Source organism: Protopterus annectens, chromosome 8.part1 (assembly GCF_019279795.1).
Source record: "Protopterus annectens isolate FY-2018-M chromosome 8.part1, PAN1.0, whole genome shotgun sequence".
Taxonomy (NCBI): domain Eukaryota; kingdom Metazoa; phylum Chordata; order Ceratodontiformes; family Protopteridae; genus Protopterus; species Protopterus annectens.
In genome coordinates, this window is record NC_056742.1 from 491,981,853 (window position 1) to 492,006,243 (window position 24,391).

The window sequence follows — 24,391 nt, forward strand, 5'->3', positions numbered from 1 at the left end:
GGTGGGTGGAAATGGGGGTTGGGTAGGGGAGCAGAGTTAGGGGGAACGGGTGGGCTGGATCTGTTTCACTGTTTTGCATTGTTTGTAGTCTTCACAAGGCTATTAGTAAGATAGGAAACCTGAGCCGGGTTAGCTTTGGAACTGTTAGATACATCGAGCAGAAAAGACACTGAAGGTGTAGGTAGACAAAAGAAAGGGTGAAGGGTAGGACAGCAGTAGTTTACAACAAAAGTTAGAACAACTTCTAATATGAGCAACTTAGAAGAAGTACAGAAATATAGTCCTAGAAACCTAGAATGCTTGAGAGGTTCTACTAATATAGGATTAAAGATATAAAGATAAGTAGAACTAGATATAATGATAAACAGATATATAAAGATAAAGAGATAAAAAGGATGAGGTAAAGGGACTAACTGAAGTCGCTAATAAATGCAGGATAAACTGCTATTAAATAGTATTTACCTTTAGTGGAATGGGGAGTGCAGGCACGAGGAGAAGTTGAAGTAAGGAGGTGGGAATACCAGAGCATCTCAATGGTGTGCTGTGCTTCACGAACGAGGAAGTAGAACTTAGTTAAAAATAAGATCTTGAGTGAAATACTGTAACAGCGCTGGTTCTAAAATATGCCACAGGGTCAGTTGATTCACAAGCAGTTTTAATCAGAGGGTAGAAGACTCGCACAGAGTGATAGCAGGTATAACCTATGCAGAGGGGAGAAAAGAAGAGAGGGATTAGTAAGATGTCATGCTTGGCAAGGGAAGCTGGCAGTAATGAATTTACTTAATTTCACTGCTGATACAGACACAGTGCCTGTAAGGGGATGAAAAAATCAGATTTCTGGAGCAACTTTCTCATCTGAAAACACAGCACTTTTGCTGTGATAACAATGATGGGTGTCACAGTAACTGACTTTCCAACAATCTGTATCACAGAGGGAGAGTGCCCCAAGGACATATAATCTGTGTCAGGCCAGCAGAAAACACAGAATCTGTACAGCACTGAACAGCTCTGTATACAGAAAAAGGGCAGGACCAAACCTATAAATTGAAAGGGGTGAGCAGAGCTGTGAAGGCATGACGTCATCTTACACTGACAAAATAAGTATTTCTGGGTGCCTGTTTGCTCCTCTATACTACCTTTGCCATCTCTATACTACCTTTGCCATGTCCTGTGGGATCTTGCCTCTCTCTGTCTCTCTGTTTTTCTCTCTCTGTCTCCATCTCTGTTTAGTAGATTTTTTTTCTGGCCATCATGAACAAATTGATTCTTATATCATGAAAACTGAGAAGTGGTACTACTTGTCTGATAAGGATTCGTTGAAAATCTTGATGCTTCTCACGAACACCGAGACCAGTAATAGCAATACACGGAATCTGGCTCGCTCTTGATTTTGGAAGCCTGATGCTGCTACTAACCATGGTTACTCACTTCCATTCAGGAGAATGAGAGGTTTATGAGCTGCATCTGATTGTTTAGCTATTTTAATTAGAAGCTTGACCAACTGACCAGAGCCTTTACACTCCCTATGGGAACTGAGAAACCAAAGCATGTTCTGATGTTGATGAGCCTCCTGAGTTTCTGACCTTAAGAAATGGTTAGAAGCAAAAGAAAGGGAAGGCCAGCCTTTGTACAAGTTCCCTTTATGCACAAAGCCCTCCTCATGCAAGAGCATTTCCTCTATACCTGAGAGTCTGACATACTTGTTTAGGAAGTTCTGAAACCTAATGGGTTTTCACAATTTCACTAAAAACATAGGCACTCAAGGGAGATGCCAGAGTGGCATTACTTCTTGGAACTCTGTACCAAAACTCTACGTTCTGCCCTTCCCATGATCCACTATGCCAAAACTCTACATTCTGGCCTTCCCATGATCACGTCAGTATTTAAAACGGCATGGAAGTTGCTACACCAACTCATGGCCATGGCATGACCCACAGGGTAGTTTTTTATGACAGAATCCAGTGACATGCTCTACAATCAGTTCTACTTGTGAAGCAGCCTGCCTCCAAATATGGAATCCAAACAGCCGAGAAAGTGAGGAAAAATGTATAGACCACCTCTGTTTTGGTTTTCCAGATTCCAAATTAGAATGCTCACCTCATCAAGTTCTGAGATAATCTTCAGAAAAGTCAAAGGTTTCTAACTGAAAACATTCCTGATTCAGACACTAAGCAGAAGTTTCTTCAAAAGCCTAGAAGGCATAGTGAGAATTATGCTCACTTATTAAATGCAATGATCAGCATCACAGATTATTAGCCCAGGTCACTGGTGTCAATGCATAGATATACATCCCTTGGTTACCAGATGATGACATGCAGGAACTGCAGAATGCCCTGTTTGCTGGGGTCACCCATCTAACGAGCAAGTTCAACATAAGTTAAGAAGTCTAGGAGAGCAAAAGAGGAACTCCTGCGGTATAAAGAAACCAAAGAAAAAGATTCATAAAAACTTTCAACTGCAATGACAAACAGCAATCCAAATCTCAAGGTCAGTTCAGAGCAGGTAGGCTTTGCAACAACAAAACCCCAGGAAAGGCCATTAGTAACCTAATAAATAATCCCAACCAAGTCATTAAACAAATGAGTCTGGGCCTTCCCTGGTCACCTTTCCAGGACCTATGCAGTGCTGAGTGGGAGGCTGTATGTTTATGCTTTAGCATGGATATCAGTCATCACAGACAGATGTGTTACTGTAGCTTGAGTAACAAGAGTGCACCTCTTCCCAGGTAGCCTGCAGGGAGTCATTAGAGGACTGTAGCTTCACTACAGCCGAAAGTGTCAACACTTATCCATAAGAATGCCAAAAATGTCATAGAACCAGAGGATTCATGTTGATTGGTCAAATCCATTTCGATCAAAAGTGAATTTGAACTAAAACAATTATGCCACAACCATTTTTCCATAAAACTTAGTGGTCATTTTTTATTGGGGAAAGGGGCAAGACCCCCCATTGCATGCTTAATGTGGTCTTTTTTTTAATATGGGACAAGACCCCTTCCATGCCTCATGTGGGGAACACCCCCACACCCCTTGATCTTATATACACCTACTCTGAGGTTACACAACAGCAGAGACACAGGAAAATTCCACTGTCATTGAAAGTGGATTTGGCATAATTGTTTCGTCAATTTCACTTTCAATCAAAGTGTACTTGACTGATCAGACTCCCGAACTAGGAAGGGAGACATTTTCCAGATTCTTCCCAGTTATCAAGAAGACTAGAGATAATTTTTGCTGTGAAATTCCTCAACGTGTGTGTGTGTGTGTGTGTGTGTGTGTGTGTGTGTGTGTGTGTGTGTGTGTGTGTGTGTGTGTGTGTGTGTTTATAGCCTTCACCAGATATTCAGAATGTTGACAGTTTAACTGCTTCTCCCACTTGTGGATTATGTGTGGGAAATGTTTTCTCACAATATAAATGCCCACCTTTAAAACTACTTGGTAAAAACATGAATGCAATGTGTGCTTATGTTTAATGATGTAAAAATATACTTGGTCAGATTAAACAAATTTTGCTTAGCTATATACGTTACTTATGACTAAACACAAGTTAAAACAGTGGCTCATAATTTAGAAAAGTTACTGGATGAGTTTAAACCACTTGCAACTTAGGACAAGCTTTATCCCCGTGTCTCAGCATGTGATTCACAAGAGTTTTTAATCAATGGTAAACCACACATGTGCCTCACAGATGCACTGTGAGCTTTTGAGCAAACCTGGGAAAATATCTTGCATATAGTGCATAACAAAAGTACAGTTTTGTACCTACCATAAATGTAGATGTTTGAGTGTATTCACTGCTGCAGTCATTACACTTGGGTTATCCTGCCGTCAGGCGGTCCCGCAGTCGGCCTGAGTTCCAAAGTCTTGGTCCGGCGTCGGTTGCTGTTGCTTCTTCCCTGACGTCAGTGTGCCAGGTGTATATATGATGCAACCGACGCCATTTTCTTCAGTTTTTCTTGCCGCAGATGTCAGGTGCCCCCAAATAGGTAGGCAATACATTTTGGTAATAAAACATACATAAAAAATAAAAACAATACCTTCAGTTACAAGCAAATACACCACATAGATTGTATAGGGTAGAAAGGTATAGATAAGTCCCAGCTAAGAAAGAGGGGATGGATGGAGGGTAACCAGGACTGCAGCAATGAATACACTCGAACATCTACATTTATAGTAGGTACAAAACTGTACTATGTTCATCATGTTTCACTGCTGCAGTCATTACACTTGGGTTGAATCCCAAAGCTGAGTTTGGGTAGCTGGGTCTATAAAGGATTCGGTGTGGCTATGAGGCCCTGTAGCACTGCAGTGGCAAAGCCAGCTCTGGATTTAGAGTAAAGAGGCAACTGGTAATGCTTGGTAAAGGTGTGCACTGAATTCCAAGTTGCAGCTTCCAGAATATCCTTGGTAGGTACTCCTCTAAGGTAGGCAGTTGAAGTGGCTGTTGCCCTGGTGGAATGTGGCCTAATGTTGCTAGGTACAGTTTTTCCATGCTGTGTGTAGCAGAAACGGATACAGTGTCCTATCCACTTTGAAATGGTCTGCTTTGAAATAGCATTTCCCTGTGTTCCTGTAGCATATAACAACACAAATTCAGTTTTCCTGAAAGCTTTTGTTTTGTCCAAGTAGAAGCGTAACTGCCTGTGTATGTCCAATGAGTGCAGAAGTCTCTCCCCTTTATTCTGGGGATTTGGATAACATGTTGGCAAGTGAATAGTTTGGTTAAGAGCCACACTGGATTCCACCTTTGGCATAAATGTAGGGTTTGTTCTTAAAGAAACCCTGTCCTGATGAAAAATGATGAAAGGTTCCACTGCCATTAGTGCCTGTAACTCTGAGACTCTTCATGCTGAGGTTATTGCTAGAAGCAGAGCAGTTTTCCATGACACATTTTAATTCTGCTGAATTGGCTGGCTCAAAAGGAGGTAATGTTAGTTTTTCCAAGACAAAGTTGAGGTCCCAAGTTGGTGTTGGTGCTCTCTGGGGCGGTCTTATGTTTTTAGCCCCTCTGAGGTACTGTTTTAATAATGGATGAGAGAAAATAGGAGGATCCGTGTTGTAATGAGCTGAGATGGCAGAGGCGTGGATCTTAATGGATGAGAAAGATAGGCCTTTGTCCAGCATCTCAGTTAAGTATTGTAATATCTGAGGAATATTTGGAACAAGAGGGTCAAAGCTTTGAGCCTGGTTCCAGGCACAGAATCTCTTCCACTTTTCTGAATAGGATTTCCTGGTGCTGGGCCTCCTGGCCTCCAAAATGACATCCATAACAGCTTTAGAGAGAGGTGTTGGTTGCTTGGCTAAGTAATCTGCCATGCAGCCAGGTTTAAGGTTTTGAGCTGGCTGTGCAGGATCTGATTGTTTTGCTGCATCTGAAGATGAGGAGTTTGAGGTAAAATCCATGCTGGGCATTGAGCCAAGTTCTTCAAGATTGGGTACCAGTGCTGGCGTGGCCAGTCTGGGGCAATCAGGATCATTTTTGGCCTTTCTTGTCTGGCTTTTAGGAGTACATTTGACAGGAGAGGCAGTGGTGGGAAGGCATAAACTTTTAGGGTTTTCCAGCTGAACGAGAGAGCATCCACTTTCCATGCTTGTGTGTGGTAAGTCCTTGTGCAGAATTTCTGTAGTTGGCAGTTTAGAGGGGAGGCAAAAAGATCTATGTCTGGGCTCCCCCATTTTTGTGTTATCATGCTGAATACTTGTGGATTTAATTTCCACTGAGGATCCATGATGTTTCTCCCTAAGTCGTCTGCCAGAATATTTTTCTTACCTGGCAGGAATTGTGCTTGCAGATGAACTTGATAGGTCAGTGCTGTGTTCCACAAAGTCATGGCTTGTCTGCAGAGGGGATAGGAATGAGTGCTCCCTTGCTTATTTATGTACCACATAACTGTGGTGTTGTCCGTCTTTAGCAATAGTTGTCCTGGATGCAGGAGGTCCTGGAAAGCTGTTAGGGCATTTTATTCAGCTAGCATCTCTTTTTGATTGATGTGAAGATGCATTTGTTCTGCGGCCCACTTGCCCTGAATACATTTTCCTGCCATGTGTGCTCCCCAGGCATAATCCAAAGCATCTGTTGTTAGTGCCTGCCTGGCTGTGGGTAAAGTGAAAGGCTGTCCCTTGTTGTGGTGACATGCCTGTGCCCACCATCGAAACTCCTGTTGTAGGCAGGGAATAAGTGGTATTACTGTTTCCAAACTGTGACAGTGCTGAGTCCAAACACTTTTTAGGTACCGTTGTAATTTCCTCATATGCAGTCTGGCATATGGTATTAGTAGTATGCAGGACGCCATGAACCCCAAGGCCTGCAGAATTTTTCTTGCAGGGAGTTGGGTTTTTGTTGCCATCAATTGAAAGTACTGAGTCAGTTGTCTTTGCTTGTCTGGCGTGAGATAAGCCATTTGGGCCGTTGTATTTAAGCTGGCACCCAGGAATATTATCTCTTGTGAGGGCACTAGTTTTGACTTCTTTTCATTTACTGTGTACCCAAGGCAAATTAGCAATCTTTTTACAAATGCCAGATACTTTAGAAGAATGTCCTTGCTCTCTGCTTGAATAAGGCAGTCGTCCAAGTAGGGATATATTTGAATTCTTTTTTGTCTGCAAAATGCAATTACTGGTGCCAGGCATTTTGTGAAGACCCTGGATGCAGTAGATAAGCCAAAGGGCAGTGCAGAGAATTGGTAATGCATTGTGCCAGCTATGAATCTGAGGTATCTTCTGCAATTTTGTCTGATTGGGACATGCAGGTATGCCTCTTTGAGGTCCAATGTAACTAGCCAAGCCTTCTTGCCCAGCATGGGAAGACGTTGCTGTAGTGTCAACATTTTGAATTTCAGAACATCCAGGTAAGTATTTAGAGTAGAGAGGTCCAGTATGGGTCTCCAGGCTTTGTCCTTTCTGGGGACCAAGAAAAGTCTTGAGTAAAATCCTTGTCCTTGTTCCTGTTGTGGCACTTTTTAAATAGCTCTCATGTCCATGAGGGCTGTAATTTGGTTTTGTGCCTCTGCCCATTGATTTTGTGGCAGGTCTGGCATTCCGTTTGGCCTTGGTAGAGTGTGAAAGTGGAACCTGTAACCTTGAGACACAATATCCAGAACCCATTTGTCTTGGGTGATTATATGCCAATTTTGTGAAAAAAAGAGCTACTTTTCCCCCTAAGGGAGCTGCCAAAAGGTAAGTGCTTGGCATGTGAAGGGGGAAGTCATTGGGACTGTTTCCTATAAGGTTGTGATTTGTCTTCTCCTCCTTTTGGGGTTGAAGCACCCCACTGTCATGTCTGTAAGAGCCTTGGGGCTCAGATCTGCCTATTGGGCATCTGTATCTGCCTCTTTGTGGTCTGCCTGACACTGGAAAGGACCAATTTTTAGAAGGCCAATTTCTGCTGAATCGAGGTGGCTGTACCTGTAAGAAATCATTTACTGTTTGCATAGATTTTGCCTTATCCTCCATTTTCTTTAATACCTCTTCTGCCTTAACACCAAACAAGATATCATGCTGTAAAGGAGCATCCAATAATTTTGCCTTAACATGATCAGGTAAACCTTGTTCTTTTAACCAAGCATGCCTTCGAATCACAGATCCAGTAACTGCGGCTCTACAAGAAGCTTCTAATGAAACAAAACCACATTGCAGAGTATGTTTTCCCACTTGTTCAGCTGCATGCAATAAATCCTGCATTTCCTTATAGTCAGGACTTTCTGAGCTTGTAAGCATTTTCTGTTTTAACAGAGACATTAAATATTGTTGGTATTTAAGCATGTGGAACTGGCAATTTAAAGCCCTTACTGCTAAAGTTGCAGAAGTGTAAACTTTCTTCCCCCATCTATCTAATGCTCTAGAATCCCTATCAGAGGGAACTGGATTTTTAGCAGTGGAAGCCTTTACCCCTTTGGGACCCTGGGAAATAGTTTCTGTGTCATCAGCAGGGTGTTTATAAAGAAATTTGTGAGAGTCAGGGACTCTGTAGTACCTATCTGGCTTGACTGGTGCTGGGGGCAAAGAATCAGGGGTTAAATTGGATACAGAGAACACATCATCCACAATATCTAACACAGGCGGAATAGCAAGGGGCCTGTGCTGAGGCAACAGAAGAAAATCTCTGAGCCTTTTCTTGGATTCTGAATAATCCTGGCTCTCCCAAAGGAAATGCTCCCTCATGGTATGTAAAGTTTCCCCAAAAGAGTAATCCTCAGGAGGAGAGGCTGAAGGGATTTATTCTTCAGCATCAGAGTCCTCATAGGGGGGTAAAGAGTATCCCTGGTCTGAAGAGGACTTAGAAGAAATGGAAACCTGGTCAGAGGAATCATAGTCTGTATCCTGCCTAGGCCTTTTATCATGAGGGGGATGGGAACCCCTGATCAGAGTAATTAGGTCTTCGGCCATTTTGAGCATCTGTTTTTAGGCATGGAGGCCTGTCCAGGTGAATGCTGTACTTGTCTCTTTGTCTTTAATGGAGTTTTAGACTTGGTTGTTGTTTTGATGGTAAGCTGTGAAGGTCTGAAAACACCCTCAGAAGCCGATGCCTGCTCAGCGGTTCTGGACCCATCTGAGGGGTTAATTTCTGCAGGCCCAATACCTTGAGTTTCCAGAGGCCTAGTGATCTCCACGTGGGAGTCGGAGGCGGCCTGTGGCTCTGAGGTAGCGGGTGTCAGGGGCTGCGTAAGCACCTCACTGAGAACCGGCGACTGGCCTAGAAGAGGTTTCATCATCAGTTTTGGACCTCTGATGCCTGTCCTTATCTTTGTCTTTGTGTTTTTTGTGTATTCCGGTCGTCGGTTGTTCCGATGACATGGTATAATTGAACCTTAGGCCAAAATAATGGCGTGCAAAATCGAACGGACGTTTAATAGTGCGCTTGTTAAATCTAGCGCAAAACCAACAACTAGTGACGTCGTGGTCTGGGCCTAGGCATGGAATACAGTAAGAATGAAAATCCTTATGAGGTATTTGCTTCCCACAAGAAATGCAATTGTTAACTTTTACTGACATCAGTCTGAGGCAAGAAAAAGTTTCCCCAATGGGTTACTTAGCTTTATTGAAGACTTCATTTCTGAAATTCAAATTCTAAAATCTCAGGAGTCGGCCGACCGGCACTTGCGAACTGCTTTTGCTTTGGGCACCGCGCGGCAAGAAAGACTGAAGAAAATGGCGTCGGTTCCATCATATATACCCCTGGTGCACTGACGTCAGGGAAGAAGCGACAGCAACTGACGCCGGACCAAGACTTTGGAACTCTGGCTGACTGCGGGACCGCCTGACAGCAGGATAACCCAAGTGTAATGACTGCAGCAGTGAAACACGATGAACATCAGCAGTATCCAGCTGCATACATGTTCTGAGCAAGTATAGCAAGCTTTGCTTTATTAAATACAAATCCTGAGATGCGTACACCTCCTCTCAACTTTACCCCCCAAACATTGACTTAGTGCCAGTTTGTTAGGGAACCACATCACACAGTGAAGTAGTGCTGCACATGTTGTCCTCCTAGTTACATATTCTAGAAGGTTTCATTTGATAGCTTATTTTTGAATCACAACATGTGAATAAGCCTAAGTGCTGGCATTTGGTAATGGCCATAATCGAACTTCACACCTAGCTATGGAATTCTGTCCTTTGTATCTGTGAAAAAAACAAGTACAAAGCATGTCATGTCCTTTTCTACTGGTTTGCAGACTAAAAAAAATATCAAAAGCTCTGACATAAATGACTCAGCCCTCATTTTGTAGAAAGTTGTAAGATAAATCATTTTTTCAGGTATACTGTCTTGGTATTTCCTGCTGCTAGTTAAAAGTTATTTGCATTTTCTTTGGGAAAATATAGACTTTTGTTTTCTTTTTCTTTAACATTTTACAAAAAAAAAAATGCATTGTGCGTATTTATGTATGTGTTTGCACGTGTGAGTGTCTGAGCGGGTCTACTTCTAAATTTCGGAGTTTCAAAACTTCAAATTTCTTATGGTCGAGACCATAAGATCGAAGTTTTGAAACTTCAAAATGTAAATAAAAAAAAAAAATAAAAACAAAAACATCTTTTTTATGTTTTTGCAGGGGGCAAATCTCGACCATAAGACATTCGAAGTTTTGAAAGCTCAAAATTTAGAACTAGACCTGTGTGAGCATGTGTGCTTGTGCCTATGGCCATGCAGGAGTGGGTCAGAGTTGAGGAACAGTGAAATGAGTTTCATAATTGTGGACTTCATGATATTTCATGTATCATATAAGTGAGACCCCCATATATTCCATATATCCATTTGTTAAGACTTTATTAGTTTGTATTACCATTACAGCAAATGAGCAGGATTTTCTGTAGGTCATTAAGATCGTTTTGAATGGACTGGCTCATGAATGGGTTTCATCTGTAGTTTTATTTTTTTTAATAGTGTCAGATATTTTTTAGTATTATTTTACTGTTATAGTGCACATTTTAAAATTCAGACCAATTTTGTAGGTAGTATATTTCCAGCTGGCTAGCTATGGTCCACCTACATATATTTTAAATTATTTTATTTTTTTTATTTTAGTAATATGAAATACCATTTCCAATTTATGCTGGGTATTTTTATTTTGGGAGACTGGCATCTCTATTTTGTATGTGTAATGCACAATTTTTTTCCCTGTTAATGTGACTCCAACTAGAGTTTTCTTAATTAATGACAGGCAGAGTGCTGGTAAATGCTTCTTGATGTAAGGGTAATGCTGATAAACAGCTGATGATATGGGTAGGGGAGTCAAATACACATTTTTATCACAACCCTTTGTCATTGTCCATTGTTATGATGCATACATAGGTACATACATATATCTAGAGGCACACTTCCACAGCTATATAGACAACTTTTAAAGGCACACACACAAGCAATGTAATGGTGCATTGTGTTTGAAAAATAAGAAATATGCCTTTAAATGATAAAGTGATGACATCTTGTGTGTGAAAAATTAGGAATATGCCTTTAAATGTGCTCTGTATTCTTAAATTGTCACAAAAATTAACCTGTTTAATGCAGTATAAAAAGCAGTAGCCTGGAAGGCAGGAATCAGGAAGCGGGTTCCTCAACTGGAATGATAATTGTGGCTTAGAATAGTGGCCCAGTTTGAGTGGTTCAATCAGTGCCTGTTGTGGATGTGGCCTGTAGGAAGATCAGACAAAGACTTTTTGTGCAGCTGAAAGGAAGGCCTAGCCAAGGCTTGAGGCCACAACCTTTATTTTACAGCCTTGCTGCTGGGACTGAGCCTCTCTGAAGTAAGCCTGGTGGAGTTCCCTCTGTGGACTGTGAAACTTGTATAAAAATACAATAAAAATGTCAGTACTTTTGGAGCTAACCATGAAAAGTCAAGTGAGCTATATTTTCATGTTATCCTTTAAATAAATTTGTGCTTATTTTGTATATTGCACTCCAATGTGTTTTAAGAGATGACAATGCACACAGTCTCACACACATAACACACACACAATGTTGTTAAGACCAAAACAGTGTTTCTTCTGGTAAGCAGACAGAAGTGTAAGTGAAATGCTTTAGGTTGATGAAAAGATTAAAATGTTTGCAAAAACACCTGAAAAGGGTTCTGACCCAGTTAAACAGATAACTAGAAAGTGAAAGAATAGAAGTTAGTGGGCACATATTTAAATACATTTTTATACATCTAGTATTATTATAATATTAAAATCAGCAGAAAGTGGGTATACCTGCACATCTCCTCCGACAGCTCCAACCTTTGGGTCTTCCTGCAGAATTCTGAGCATCTCTAGAGTACAACCTGGATCCAGGACAGTGTCTGAGTCACATACCTGTAAGAAAATATTAAAATAATCAGTAATTCTGAGTTACTAACATACCTGTTTTTTTACACAGCACTTCCACATTTTTACTAGAAATTTCACTTGGTGTTTTTATTGGTGCTAAAGTTTCTCCCTTTGTTGATAGTTTGCCTAGTTATCTATCCCTCCCACCAGCAACTCGGATCACCTTACCTGAGGTGACCCCTTTTCATACTTTGCATTGCATGGACTTTCTCAGCACAGATCACATGTAACAATGTGGTATCTGTAGCACAGATCACATGATGTAGCTCCACAGTGTTGGCAGCAGAGATGACATGTAACACTGTGGTATCTGCAGCACAGATCATATGTAACACTGGTATCTGCAGCAGAGATCACATGTAGCACCACAGTGTTGGCAGCAGAGATCACATGTAGCACCACAGTGTTGGCAGCAGAGATCACATGTAACACTGGTATCTGCAGCAGAGATCACACATAATCCTGTGGTGTTTATGGATACATGTCAGAGACTGACACTTACCTTCATGTTATGTTCTGCTTTTGCTGAATGGTAAGACCTTCGTTAAGATGGATACAGACATCCATATACAGTTCACATAACCCTTTCCTTCTCTGTTTATTGTGCAGCAAAACAAAGGTCATCCAGCTACCTGCTCAAGGTGAGAAGTAACCAGTACAAGGATCAGATTACACACTCTAGTGACCTAAACCTTGTCGCCACAATAAACAGAACATGCTGGAGGGATAGATTCCTGTCCCAGAGACTTCCCATACCCTGGAACAAACTACCTATCTATATCAAAGAAAGCTCCTCACATTAGCACTCTTCAAGAAAAATCTTGATGATTGGATGGGAGATAGGAAATTCTCCCCGGGATCACTTCTGTGGATCTGCTGGACAGGGGCACAGGAAAATAATTTTCTTGGGTGTCAAAAGCCCCAGGGTACCTTTTTGGCTAGGCTTATATAGGCCCTAGAGCCAATAGCCTAGTACCTACCTATGTACCTATGAACTAACCAGTCCACATGACAACATACCAGGGACCTGAGCTTCTGTACCGGAGTCACTCATGTCATTAAAATGTTGACACCGTCTCTTTAAGGTCAGTAAAGGTGCTAATGCTCTACCCTCTGCAGATCATACTACTATTGCTAAACCCTTTGTAAGAGGAATACAGACGTCTATGCGATGCATATTAGCTTTTCCTTTACTGTTTATTGTGCAGGAAAACAAAGATCATCAGCCTATCTGCTCAAGGTGGGAATTAACCACTACGGGTGTCATCTTAACAATGCATAGGACAACCTACAAGGGATCCAAGCTCATTCTGGTACCCGAGCCAGTGGTGTCATTAAAATGTTACTGTCTTTGCAATGTCAGTTAAGCACAAAAGCTCTACCCTCAGCATATCCTTCAAGTATAGCTCAAAGCTGATGCTGTCTGGGTACTAGAAGTTTCCAGACTTTCCTTCTACTTCTCGTCATTAGCTGCATCACTAACGCGTTACTTCAGCTCGCTAACTACACCAACGACATTCGCTATTTTGAGGAAAGATTTGCTAAGTATCATCAGAGCAGGCAGTTTGATTCATGATTAAAGTAATTCAGCTAATTTGGTATTGTGTAAACAATAATGCCTGACAGAGTGGGCCTTATTGAGGAAATAATGGACAACCTAGGGGAGTTATGAGGCTTGATGCAACAGGTACAGGAGCTCTCTCTCCTCACCTCGAAGGTCCTCGCATCCTGGTGGGCATTATTGTGCTTAGATAATGGACAGTGTTTTAAATTGTCTCTATGTGTTTTTTTATTTTTGTTGCAAAATAGTTCCTCCTCCTAATGTTTCGGTCTCACTGTAGCATATATAGATGCTGTTGGAGGACTTATTTTACATCCAAAATATATGTAGTGTAAGTATGCAGTGTGCACACACGTGTGTATATACATACACACATGCACGCACACACACTCACAAACACACACACACACATATGCACACACATGCACACACACACACATAAGTGTATATACATGCACGCACACACACAAGCGCACACTCACGCACACATACTTATATATACATACATGCACGCACACACATGTGCACACGCACACACACACAAATCTGCTCAGCAGTTATAACTACTTTCTTGACTGATAACACAAAAAAGTGTGGTCCACACTGCTGTTCTCATGAAGAAAAGGGTGCAGGAAGTAAAAAATTCCAGTACGTCCGAACTGATGTATGAAAATTTTATTAAATGCGAGTTAAGCACTTTTATCCATATCCAGTGCTTGCCATATCCAGTGCTTGAAGTTCTTCAGAATTCATGAAATTAAAAAAATGGCACTGCGGCAGGCAACAAATGCTACAGAATTTTCTTTTGTTTAACATTAAATGTATTATTTTGTACTGCAGAATATTGTTTTGGTTGAAACTACTTTCTTGAATGAGTATAATTTAAGTGTGAGCAAAGGAATGAAAAAAAAAAACAGTGTAAGGCATTAAGACCCTCCCCACCCCCACATCTGTCCCTAATTATGGTTTGTAACTCTATAATGTTTGATTTTCTGGTAAATAAATGAAGATTAATGTACGACTTCACTGACTAAAAGTATAGTTTCATACTTGTTGTTGGAAAAATGCATGTTATTAAGGACTGACCCTGATTTTAGGTCTTTCCCCTGCATATTACTGGCTTTATCCACAGTTCTTGATCAAAGAAGTTTATTTATCTCTTTGACATTTGTTTACCAGGAAAGTCTGATTGGGACAGAAAGTGCCAATTTTCAGCAAAGACCCAGGGAGAAAAGCTCCACAATCACAATGTTTCAAAAGTCAAGTACAAATATTTAAAATCGCAAAGTATCATGTTACATTACAAAACATAAAAGAGTGAAAAATTATGTAGTGAGAAAAACGTAGAAAGTACAGTTTTGTACCTACCATAAATGTAGATGTTCGAGTGTTCACTCTGCTACAGTCATCACACTTGGGTTATCCTGCCGTCAGGCGGTCCTGCAGTTGGCCCGAATTCCAAAGTCTTGGTCCGGCGTCGGTTGCTGTCGCTTCTTCCCTGACGTCAGTGCGCCAGGGGTATATAAGAAGCATCCAATGCCATTTTCTTCAGTTTTTCTTGCCCCAGATGTCAGGTGCCCCCAAAACGTAGGCAAAAAAAAAAAAAAAATATATATATATATATATATATATATATATATATATATATATATACATTTAGCTATATAAAAATAAAACAAAACCCTAAGGTACAAGCAAATACACCACAGAGGTAGTATAGGATAAAGTGGCAGAGATAAGTTCAGCTAGTTCAGAGGGGATAGAGGGAGGGTAACCTGGACTGCAGCAGGGTGAACACTCGAGCATCTACATTTATGGTAGGTACAAAACTGTACTATGTTCATCGTGTTACCCTGCTGCAGTCATCACATTTGGGTTGAATCCCAAAGCTAAGGAGGGGAGGTGGAGTCAAACAGGATTAGAAGAAGCTAGTAGGCCCTGCAAAACTGCAGTGGCAAAACCAGCTCTAGTCTTACAGTAAAGAGGTAAGTGATAGTGTTTGGTGAAGGTGTGCACTGAACTCCAAGTAGCAGCTTCCAGAATATCCTTGGTTGGCCCTCCCCTGAGAAAGGCTGCTGATGTAGCTGTAGCCCTGGTGGAGTGGGACCTAATGTTAGCAGGTACTGGTTTCCCATGATGTGTGTAGCAGAAACGTATGCAATGTCCTATCCATTTAGAAATGGTCTGTTTTGAGATGGCTTTTCCTTGTGATCATGTAGCATAGGCTACAAAGAGCTGGTCAGTTTTTCTGAAAGCCTTAGTTTTATCCAAGTAGTAATGTAATTGCCTGTGAATGTCCAAAGAGTGCAGGAGTCTTTCTCCTTTGTTCTGGGGATTTGGGAAGAAGGTGGGCAAGTGAATGGTTTGGTTTAGGGCCACACTGGATACCACCTTTGGCATAAAGGAAGGATTAGTTCATAGAGAAACTCTGTCTTGATGAAAAATGAGGAAAGGTTCCACTGCCATTAGTGCCTGTATCTCAGACTCTTCTAGCTGAGGTTATTGCTAGTAATAGGGCAGTTTTCCATGAAAGAAATTTTAAATCAGCTGAAAAAGCTGGTTCAAAGGGTGGCAGTGTAAGTTTTTCCAGGACAAAGTTGAGATCCCAAGTAGGTGTTGGTGCTCTCCTGGGCGGTCTTATGTTCTTAGCCCCTCTGAGGTACTGTCTTAGGAGTGGATGTGAAAATAAAGGAGGATCCGTGCTGTAATGGGCTGAAATTGCTGAGGTGTGGATCTTAATGGATGAAAAGGAAAGTCCTTTGTGTAACATCTCAGTTAAATATTGTAGAATCTGAGGAATGTTCGGCTCCAGGGGTTTTAGGCCTTTAGCCTGGTTCCAGGTGCAAAATATTTTCCATTTGTCTGAATAGGTTTTCCTGGTGCTGGGCCTCCTGGCCTCCAGAATGACATCCATAACAGCTTTGGATAAAGGTGTTGGCTGGTTGTTTAGGTAATTTGCCATGCAACCAGGTTTAAAGTCTTGAGCTGGCTGTGTAGAATCAGATTGTCTCGCTGGGTGAGCAGGTGAGGAATTTGTGGCAAAATCCATGGTGGGCCCTGGGCCATGTTCCTTAAAATTGGATACCGATGTTGGTGTGGCCAGTCTGGTGCTACGAGAATCATTTGTGGCCTCTCTAATCTGACTTTCAGCAGTACCTTAGCTAGAAGAGGCAGTGGAGGGAAGGCATACACTGTTAATGTTTTCCAACTGAATGAGAGGGCATCCACTTTCCAAGCTAGTGGATGGAAGGTCCTTGTGCAAAATTTTTGAAGTTGGTGGTTGTAGGGGCTTGCAAACAGATCTATGTCTGGGCGTCCCCATTTTTGAGCTATCATTGCAAATACTTGTGGATCTAGTTTCCATTCGTGTGGATCCATGATGTTTCTGCTTAGGTCGTCTGTCAATGTATTTTTCTTTCCTGGCAGGAATTGTGCTTGTAATTGAACCTGGTAAGACAGTGCAGTGTTCCACAAGGTCATTGCTTGCCTGCATAGAGGGTAGGGATGTGTGCCCACTTGCTTGTTTATGTACCACATAACTGTGGTGTTGTCTGTCCTTATTAGTAGTTGCCCTGGGCGTAGAAGGTCCTTGAAAGCTGTTAGGGCATTCTGCACTGCTAGCATTTCCTTTTGATTGATATGCAGGTGTCTCTGATCTGTAGTCCATTTGCCCTGAATGCACTGTCCTGCCATGTGTGCTCCCCAGGTATAGTCCGATGCATCTGTTGTCATAGTTTGCCTGGCTGTGGGTAAGGTGAAAGGCTGACCCTTGTTGAGGTGACATGCCTGTGCCCACCATAGAAACTCCTGTTGAAGGCAGGGAATGAGTGGAATCGTTGTTTCCAAGCTGTGGCTGTGCTGAGTCCATACACTTTTCAGGTACCATTGTAATTTCCTCATATGCAGTTTTGCAAATGGTATTAGTAGTATGCAAGATGCCATGAATCCCAAGGCCTGCAGAATTTTTCTTGCAGGGAGTTGGGTCTTTGTTGCCATTATTTTGAAATATTGAAACAGCTGTCGTTGCTTGTCTGGCATGAGATAAGCCATCTGGGCCAGTGTATTCAAGCTGGCACCCAGGAATATTATGTTTTGTGAGGGCACTAGTTTTGATTTCTTTTCGTTTACTGTGTACCCTAGGCAATGTAGAAGGTGTTTGACAAATGCCAGATGCTGTAAAAGAATGTCCTTGCTTTCTGCTTGAATAAGACAGTCGTCCAGGTATGGGTATATTTGAATTCCTCTTTGTCTGCAGTATGCAATTACTGGTGCCAGGCATTTTGGAAGACCCTGGGCGCAGTAGATAAGCCAAAGGGTAGTGCAGAGAATTGATAATGTGTTGAACCTGCAATGAAGCGGAGGTATCTTCTGCAATGTTGTCTGAGAGGGACATGCAGGTATGCCTCCTTGAGGTCTAAAGTGACTAGCCAAGCATTCTTGCCCAGCATGGGAAGAAGCTGCTGTGGTGTTAGCATCTTGAATTTTGGTATTTGCAGATAGGTGTTCAGAACTGAAAGATCCAGACTGGGTCTCCATGCTTTGTCCTTTCTTGGAACTAGGAAGAGTCTTGAGTAAAATTCTTGTCCTTGCTCCTGTGTAGGTACCTGTTGAATGGCTCTCATGTTCATGAGAGCTGTAATTTGTTTTTGTGCCTCTGCCCATTGATTTGGTGGCAGGTTTGGCATTCCTTTGATCCTTGGTAAGGTATGAAAGTGGAATCTGTATCCTTGAGAGACAATGTTTAGAACCCATTTGTCTTTTGTGATGATGTGCCAATTGTCTGCAAAAAATGCTAGTTTTCCTCCCAAGGGTGTTGCCAGGAGAGATTTGCTTGGTAGTTTGAGGATAGAGTCATTGTGTCTGCCTTCTGCTAGCTTGGGGCCTGTCTTCTCCTCCTTTCTGGGTAGCAGAACCCCATTCGCAAGGTTTGTAAGGGCTCTGTGACTGACCTCTGCCCCTTGGCCGTCTGTATTTGCCCCTCTGTGATCTGTCTGAAGCTGGAAAGGACCAATTTTTGATCTGTCTGAAGCTGGAAAGGACCAATTTTTGTTGGCCAATTTCTGCTGAAGCGAGGGGGTTGTACCTGCAAGAAATCCTTGACCGTTTACATAGATTTAGCCTTGTCCTCCATTTTCTTTAAAACCTCTTCTGCTTTGACACCAAATAATACATCCTGTTGTAAAGGTGCATCTAATAATTTTGCTTTAACATGGTCGGGGAGGGTTTGCTCTTTTAACCAAGCATGTCTAGGAATGACAGAGCCAGTAACAGCTGCTCTACAGGAAGCTTCCAATTAATCAAATCCGCATTGTAAAGTATGCTTGCCCACCTGTTCAGCTGCATGCAACAGATCCTGCATTTCCTTGAATTCAGGCTGTTCTGAATGTGTGCTCATTTTTTGTTTTAACTGAGACATCAGGAATTGTTGATATTTCAACATGTGAAACTGGCAATTTAATGCTCTCATAGCCAGAGTAGCTGAGATGTATATTTTCTTTCCCCATCTATCTAGGGCTCTGGAATCTCTTTCAGAGGGCACAGGATTTTTAGCCATAGAAGCTTTTGCTCCCTTAGGACCCTGGGATATGGTTTCTGGGTCAGCTACAGGGCTTTTATAAAGGAATTTGTGTGAGTCAGGTACTCTGTAGTATCTGTCTGGTTTGGCTGGAGCAGGAGGTAGAGAGTCTGGATTTAAACTAGACTCCAAGTAGACATCATCCACAATATCTAAAACAGGAGGGATAGCAAGAGGTCTGTGCTGGGGTAATAAAAGGAACTCTCGGAGCCTTTTCTTAGAATCCGAGTAATCCTGGCCTTCCCAGTGGACATGTTCCCTCATGGTATAGTACAGTTGTGTACACTTACCATAAATGTGGATGTTCGAGTGTCTTCACTGTTGCAGTCATGACTGTAGGGTTCTCCCCTGCTGGCAGGCAGTCCTCGGTCGGCCAGAATCCCAAAGTCTGGGTCTGGCATCGGCTGTTCAGCAATGCTCCCTGACGTCAGAGCGCCAGGAGTACAAAGCTGACAGCCGACGCCATGTTCTCCAGTTTTTCTTGCCTCAGATGTCAGAAGTTCCAAAATGAGTAAGGTCCCATACCCTTTGCAAATACACCTCAGAAGAAGGGTGAAAAAAGGAACCACACAAAAGAAAAAATAAGAGGGGACTGGAGGGAGGGAAACCCAGACTGCAACAGTGAAGACACTCTAACATCTACATTTATGGTAAGTGTACACAACTGTACTATGTTCATTGTGTTTCACTGTTGCAGTCATGACTGTAGGGTAGAATACCAAAGCAGAAAGAAAGGGAGGTGGTCATAAAGTAGAGGGGGCGGCTATAAGGCCCTGCAAGACTGCAGAAGCAAAGCCTGCCCTAGACTTAGAGTAGACAGGAAGATTGTAGTGCTAGGAAAAAGTATGCACTGAACTCAAAGTTGCAGCTTCCAAAATGTTTTTGGTAGGAACTCCCCTGAGGAAGGCAGCTGAAGTGGCAGCAGCTCTGGTACAGTGAGTCCTTGTACTCCCTGGGATTTGCTTTCCATGGTGTGAATAGCAAAATCTGATTCCATGAGCAATCCATTTAGAAATGGTCTGTTTTGAAATGGCTTTACCTTGGGAACTTGAAGCATAAGAAACAAACAATTGCTCTGATTTCCTGATGTCCTTGGTTCTGTCCAGGTAAAAACGTAGTTGTCTGTGTACATCCAAGGAATGTAAGATCCTTTCCCCTTTATTTTGAGGAGTGGGGAAAAAGTTGGCAAGTGAATAGTTTGATTTAAAGCCACTTTGGAAACCACTTTAGGCATGAAAGTAGGATTAGTCCTTAAAGACACCCTGTCTTGATGAAAAATAATATAAGGTTCCAAAGCCATAAGAGCTTGCAACTCGGAAACCCTCCTGGCAGAGGTCAGAGTTAACAGGATGGCTGTCTTCCAAGATAAAAACTTGATGTCAGAAGAGGCAGCAGGCTCAAAAGGAGGTAAGGTGAGCTTTTCCAGAACATAGTTGAGATCCCAAGCAGGAATGGGAGGAGATCTAGGGGGTCTCCTCTGAGAAATTGTCTCATGAGCTGATGGGAAAAGATAGGAGGGTCTGTATTATAATGAGCAGAAATAGCAGAGGCGTGTATCTTTATGGAAGAGAAAGAGAGACCCTTATGTAAGAGGTCTGACAGGTAAAGGAATGTTAGGAATAAGAGGATCAGAATCCTGAGCCTGCATCCAGGAACAAAATCGTTTCCATTTTCCTGCATAAGATTTTCTAGTGCTAGGACGTCTGGCTTCTAAAAAGACATCCATAACCTGCTTGGGTAGGAGAGAATGAATCAAAGATCCTGGATTAACCAGGCTGCCAGGCTGAGAGTTTTGACATGGGAGTGTAGAATCTGACCCTGGTGTTGGGACTGAAGGTTCGGAATCTGTGGTAAAACCCAGGGTGGCTCTAGACAAAGGTTTCTCAGTGTTGGGTACCAAAACTGTCAAGGCCAATTTGGGGCCAGCAAGATTATCATCTTGAGCTTGTTCTGCTTGATCTTTAGTAATACCCATGGAAGAAGAGGAAGAGGTGGAAAGGCATATCCCGAGAGGTTTTTCCAACTGAATGATAGAGCATCCACTTTCCAAGCTTGATCGTGGAAAGTCCTGGTGCAAAAAATTTGTAGTTGATGATTGAGGTGGGATGCAAAGAGGTCTATGTGAGGACATCCCCAGACTGTTGTAATCATCTTGAATATTTCGGAGTCCAACATCCATTCGTGTGGATCTGAAAGGTTTCTGCTCAGACTGTCCGCCAGGAAGTTTTGCTTCCCTGGTAGAAACTGTGCTTGAAGGTCCAGATTGCAAGCTAGAGCTGTGTTCCATAGATTCATGGCTAGTCTGCAAAGGGGGTAGGAATGAGATCCCCCTTGCTTGTTTATGTACCACATAACTGCGGTGTTGTCTGTTCGTATCAGTAGTTGTCCTGGATGTAGAAGATTCCTGAAGGCCAATAGAGCTTTCTGAATGGCTAACATTTCCTTTAAATTGATATGCAGGTGCTTCTGATCCATTGTTCAAAGGCCCTGAAGACAGTTGCCCCGAAAATGGGCTCCCCATGCATAATCTGAGGCATCCGTGGTTAGAATCTGAGTGGCAGGAGGCAGACAGAAGGGTTTTCCTTTGTTTAGAGTACATGCCTTGGACCACCAAAGGAATTCCTTTTGAAGACAAGGCAGGACGGAGATCAGTATGTCTAGACTGTGGCGATGTTGAGACCATACACTTTTTAGGTACCACTGTATTTTTCTCATATGTAGTCTTGCATATGGTACTAGAAGGATACAGGAGGCCATGTAACCCAGAGCCTGCAGGAATCTCCTTGCAGATAGCCGAGTTGTAGTTGCCAAGGTTTTGAAAGTTGAAGCCAGCTGTAACTGTTTTTCATATGTCAGAAATGCCATCTGGGTTGTTGTGTTTAGAGAAGCGCCCAGAAAAATTATCTGTTGTGAGGGTGTCAAATTTGACTTTTTTATGTTTACAGTGAATCCCAGGAACTTGAGAAGATTCTGAACAAACTGTAGATGCTGGAGTAAGACATCCTTGCTGTCTGCCTGAATAAGACAGTCATCCAGATAAGGGTAAATTTGAATTCCCTTGAGTCTGCAATAAGCTACTACTGGAGCCAGGCACTTGGTAAAGACCCTGGGCGCAGTAGACAATCCAAAGGGCAGCGCAAAGAATTGGTAGTGCCTTGATCCTGCCTTGAACCTGAGGTATTTTCTGCATTCCTGTCTGATGGGAATGTGCAAATATGCTTCTTTTAAATCCAAAGTTACCATCCATGCATTTTTGGTCAGCATTGGCAGTAGCTGCTATAGAGTAAGCATCTTGAATTTTTGTATCTCTAGAAAAGTGTTCAAGACTGACAGATCCAGAATGGGTCTCCATGAATTTTGCTTCCTGGGGACTAGAAAGAGCCTTGAGTAAAAACCTTGTCCCATCTCTGAAAGTGGAACTAGCTCTATGGCTTTCATAGCCAAGAGAGCTTCCACCTGGTTTAATGCCTCTGACCATTGATGTCTTGGAAGATCTGGCCATCCGCTTGGCCTTGGTGGGGTATGAAAATGGAATTTGTAACCTCTTGAAACCACATCCAGAACCCACTTGTCTTGGGTTATACGAGTCCAATTTAGATGAAAAAGAGAAAGTTTTCCTCCGAGAGGGGCTTCCAGGCAAGAAATTCCTGCAGCCCAACAGAGGGAGTCATTGAGTCTGTTTTCTATGAGCTTGCAACCTGTCTTCTCCTCCCCTAGGGGTGGAAGCAGTCCACTGTCTTGGTCTATAAGAGGCTTGCGTTTGAGGCCTACCTCGGGGGAGTCTATATCTACCCCTCTGAGGCCTGTCTGAATTGGGAAAGGACCAATTTTTTTTGTAGGCCAGTTCCTGCTAAATCTGGGTGGCTGTACTTGTAAGAAATCTTTAACTGTTTGCATGGACTTTGCCTTATCCTCCATCTTTTTAATCACGTCTGAAGCTTTAGATCCAAATAAAACATTATGCTGAACAGGGGCATCCAATAATTTAGCTTTTACCTGATCTGGCAAATTTTGTTCCTTTAACCATGCATGCCTTCTAATTACTGTGCCAGAGGCAGCAGCCCTACAAGAAGCCTCCAAGGCATCAAATCCACAGTGTAAACCATGCTTCCCAACTTGTTCAGTGGCATGCAATAAGTCATGTAGTTCCTTATCCTCTGCACAGGCGGAAATGGAAGTTAGCTTTTGCTTTAAAACAGACAGGAGAAATTGTTGGTATTTCAGCATATGAAACTGACAGTTTAAAGCCCTAATAGATAAAGTAGCAGAAGTGTACACCTTCTTGCCCCATCTTTCTAAAGATCTAGAATCCTTCTCAGTGGGAATGGGGTTTTTAGCAGAAGTGGCCTTAACACCCTTAGGACCCTGAGAAATGGTTTCAGGGTCAGCAGTAGGGTTCTTGTATAAAAACTGGCGGGAATCAGGAACCCTATAGTATCTGTCTGGCTTAACAGGAGTTGGAGGAAAAGAGTCAGGAGTTAAGTTAGCCTCCGAAAAAGTATCATCCACAATATCCAAAATAGGAGGAATAGCCAGGGGCCTATGTTGGGGAAGAAGAAGAAAATCCCTTAGTCTTTTCTTAGATTCCGAGTACTCCTGTCCTTCTCAGTGGAAATGTTCCCTCATTTCATGCAAAGTTTCCCCAAAAGAGAAATCCTCAGGGGGAGAAGCTGAAGGAATGGATTCCTCAGCATCAGAATCCTCATAAGGAGGAAAAGAATATTCCTGGTCAGAAGAAGAAACAGAAGCCTGATCAGAGGAGTCATAATAAACTTCCTGCCTTGGCCTTTTATCTGGAGGGGGATCTGGAGGGGGATGTGAACCCCTGATCATAGTAAGTAAGTCCTCCGCCATTTTAAGTAACTGTTTCTGAGACTTGGGAGCCGGATCAGAAGAGGCCTGGGTTGCAGTCTTTGATTTGGAAGGAGTCTTTGTCTTTGTCTTTGCCTTTATAAGAAGCTGAGTAGGCCTGAAAACCCCTTCGGAAGCCGGTACCTGCACAGCGGCTCCGGACCCATCCGAAGGAGCATTGTCCAAAGGTCCAACTGAAATATTCAAAGGCCTAGTTGGCTCCTCGTGGAAGTCCGTTTTGGCTATCGGTTCCGAAATGGCCGACGACAGGGGCTGCAAAAGCACCTCACTGACGACGGCCGAACCTGAAGCTGGCTCTGCTTGTGCGATATCGTCTGATTTGGACCTCGGAGGCCTGTCTTTGTCCTTGCGTCGTTTGTGAACTCCGGTAGCCGGAACCGTATCCGACGACATTTTGTAATTAAAACGCCTACCGAAGTAATGAAAAGCAAAATCGTACCTTCGTTTAATAGTACATTGATTGAATCTAGCACAAAACCGACAACTAGCTACGTCATGGTCAGGGTCTAAGCAAGGAATACAGTAAGAATGAAAATCTTTATGAGGTATTTGCTTCCCACATGAAATACAATTATTAACTTT

The 24,391-nt window shown here is 42.5% G+C and overlaps 1 protein-coding gene across 1 annotated transcript in view; it reads right to left on the reverse strand.

Annotated features, from left to right (window-relative positions):
* Positions 1–24,391, reverse strand: part of HAS3 (hyaluronan synthase 3) — a 252,371-nt gene that overhangs the window by 24,095 nt on the left and 203,885 nt on the right. The window contains exon 3 of the mRNA XM_044082026.1: positions 11,685–11,786. Coding sequence (XP_043937961.1) covers positions 11,685–11,786 — 102 coding nt within the window. The remainder of the gene's footprint in view (positions 1–11,684; positions 11,787–24,391) is intronic.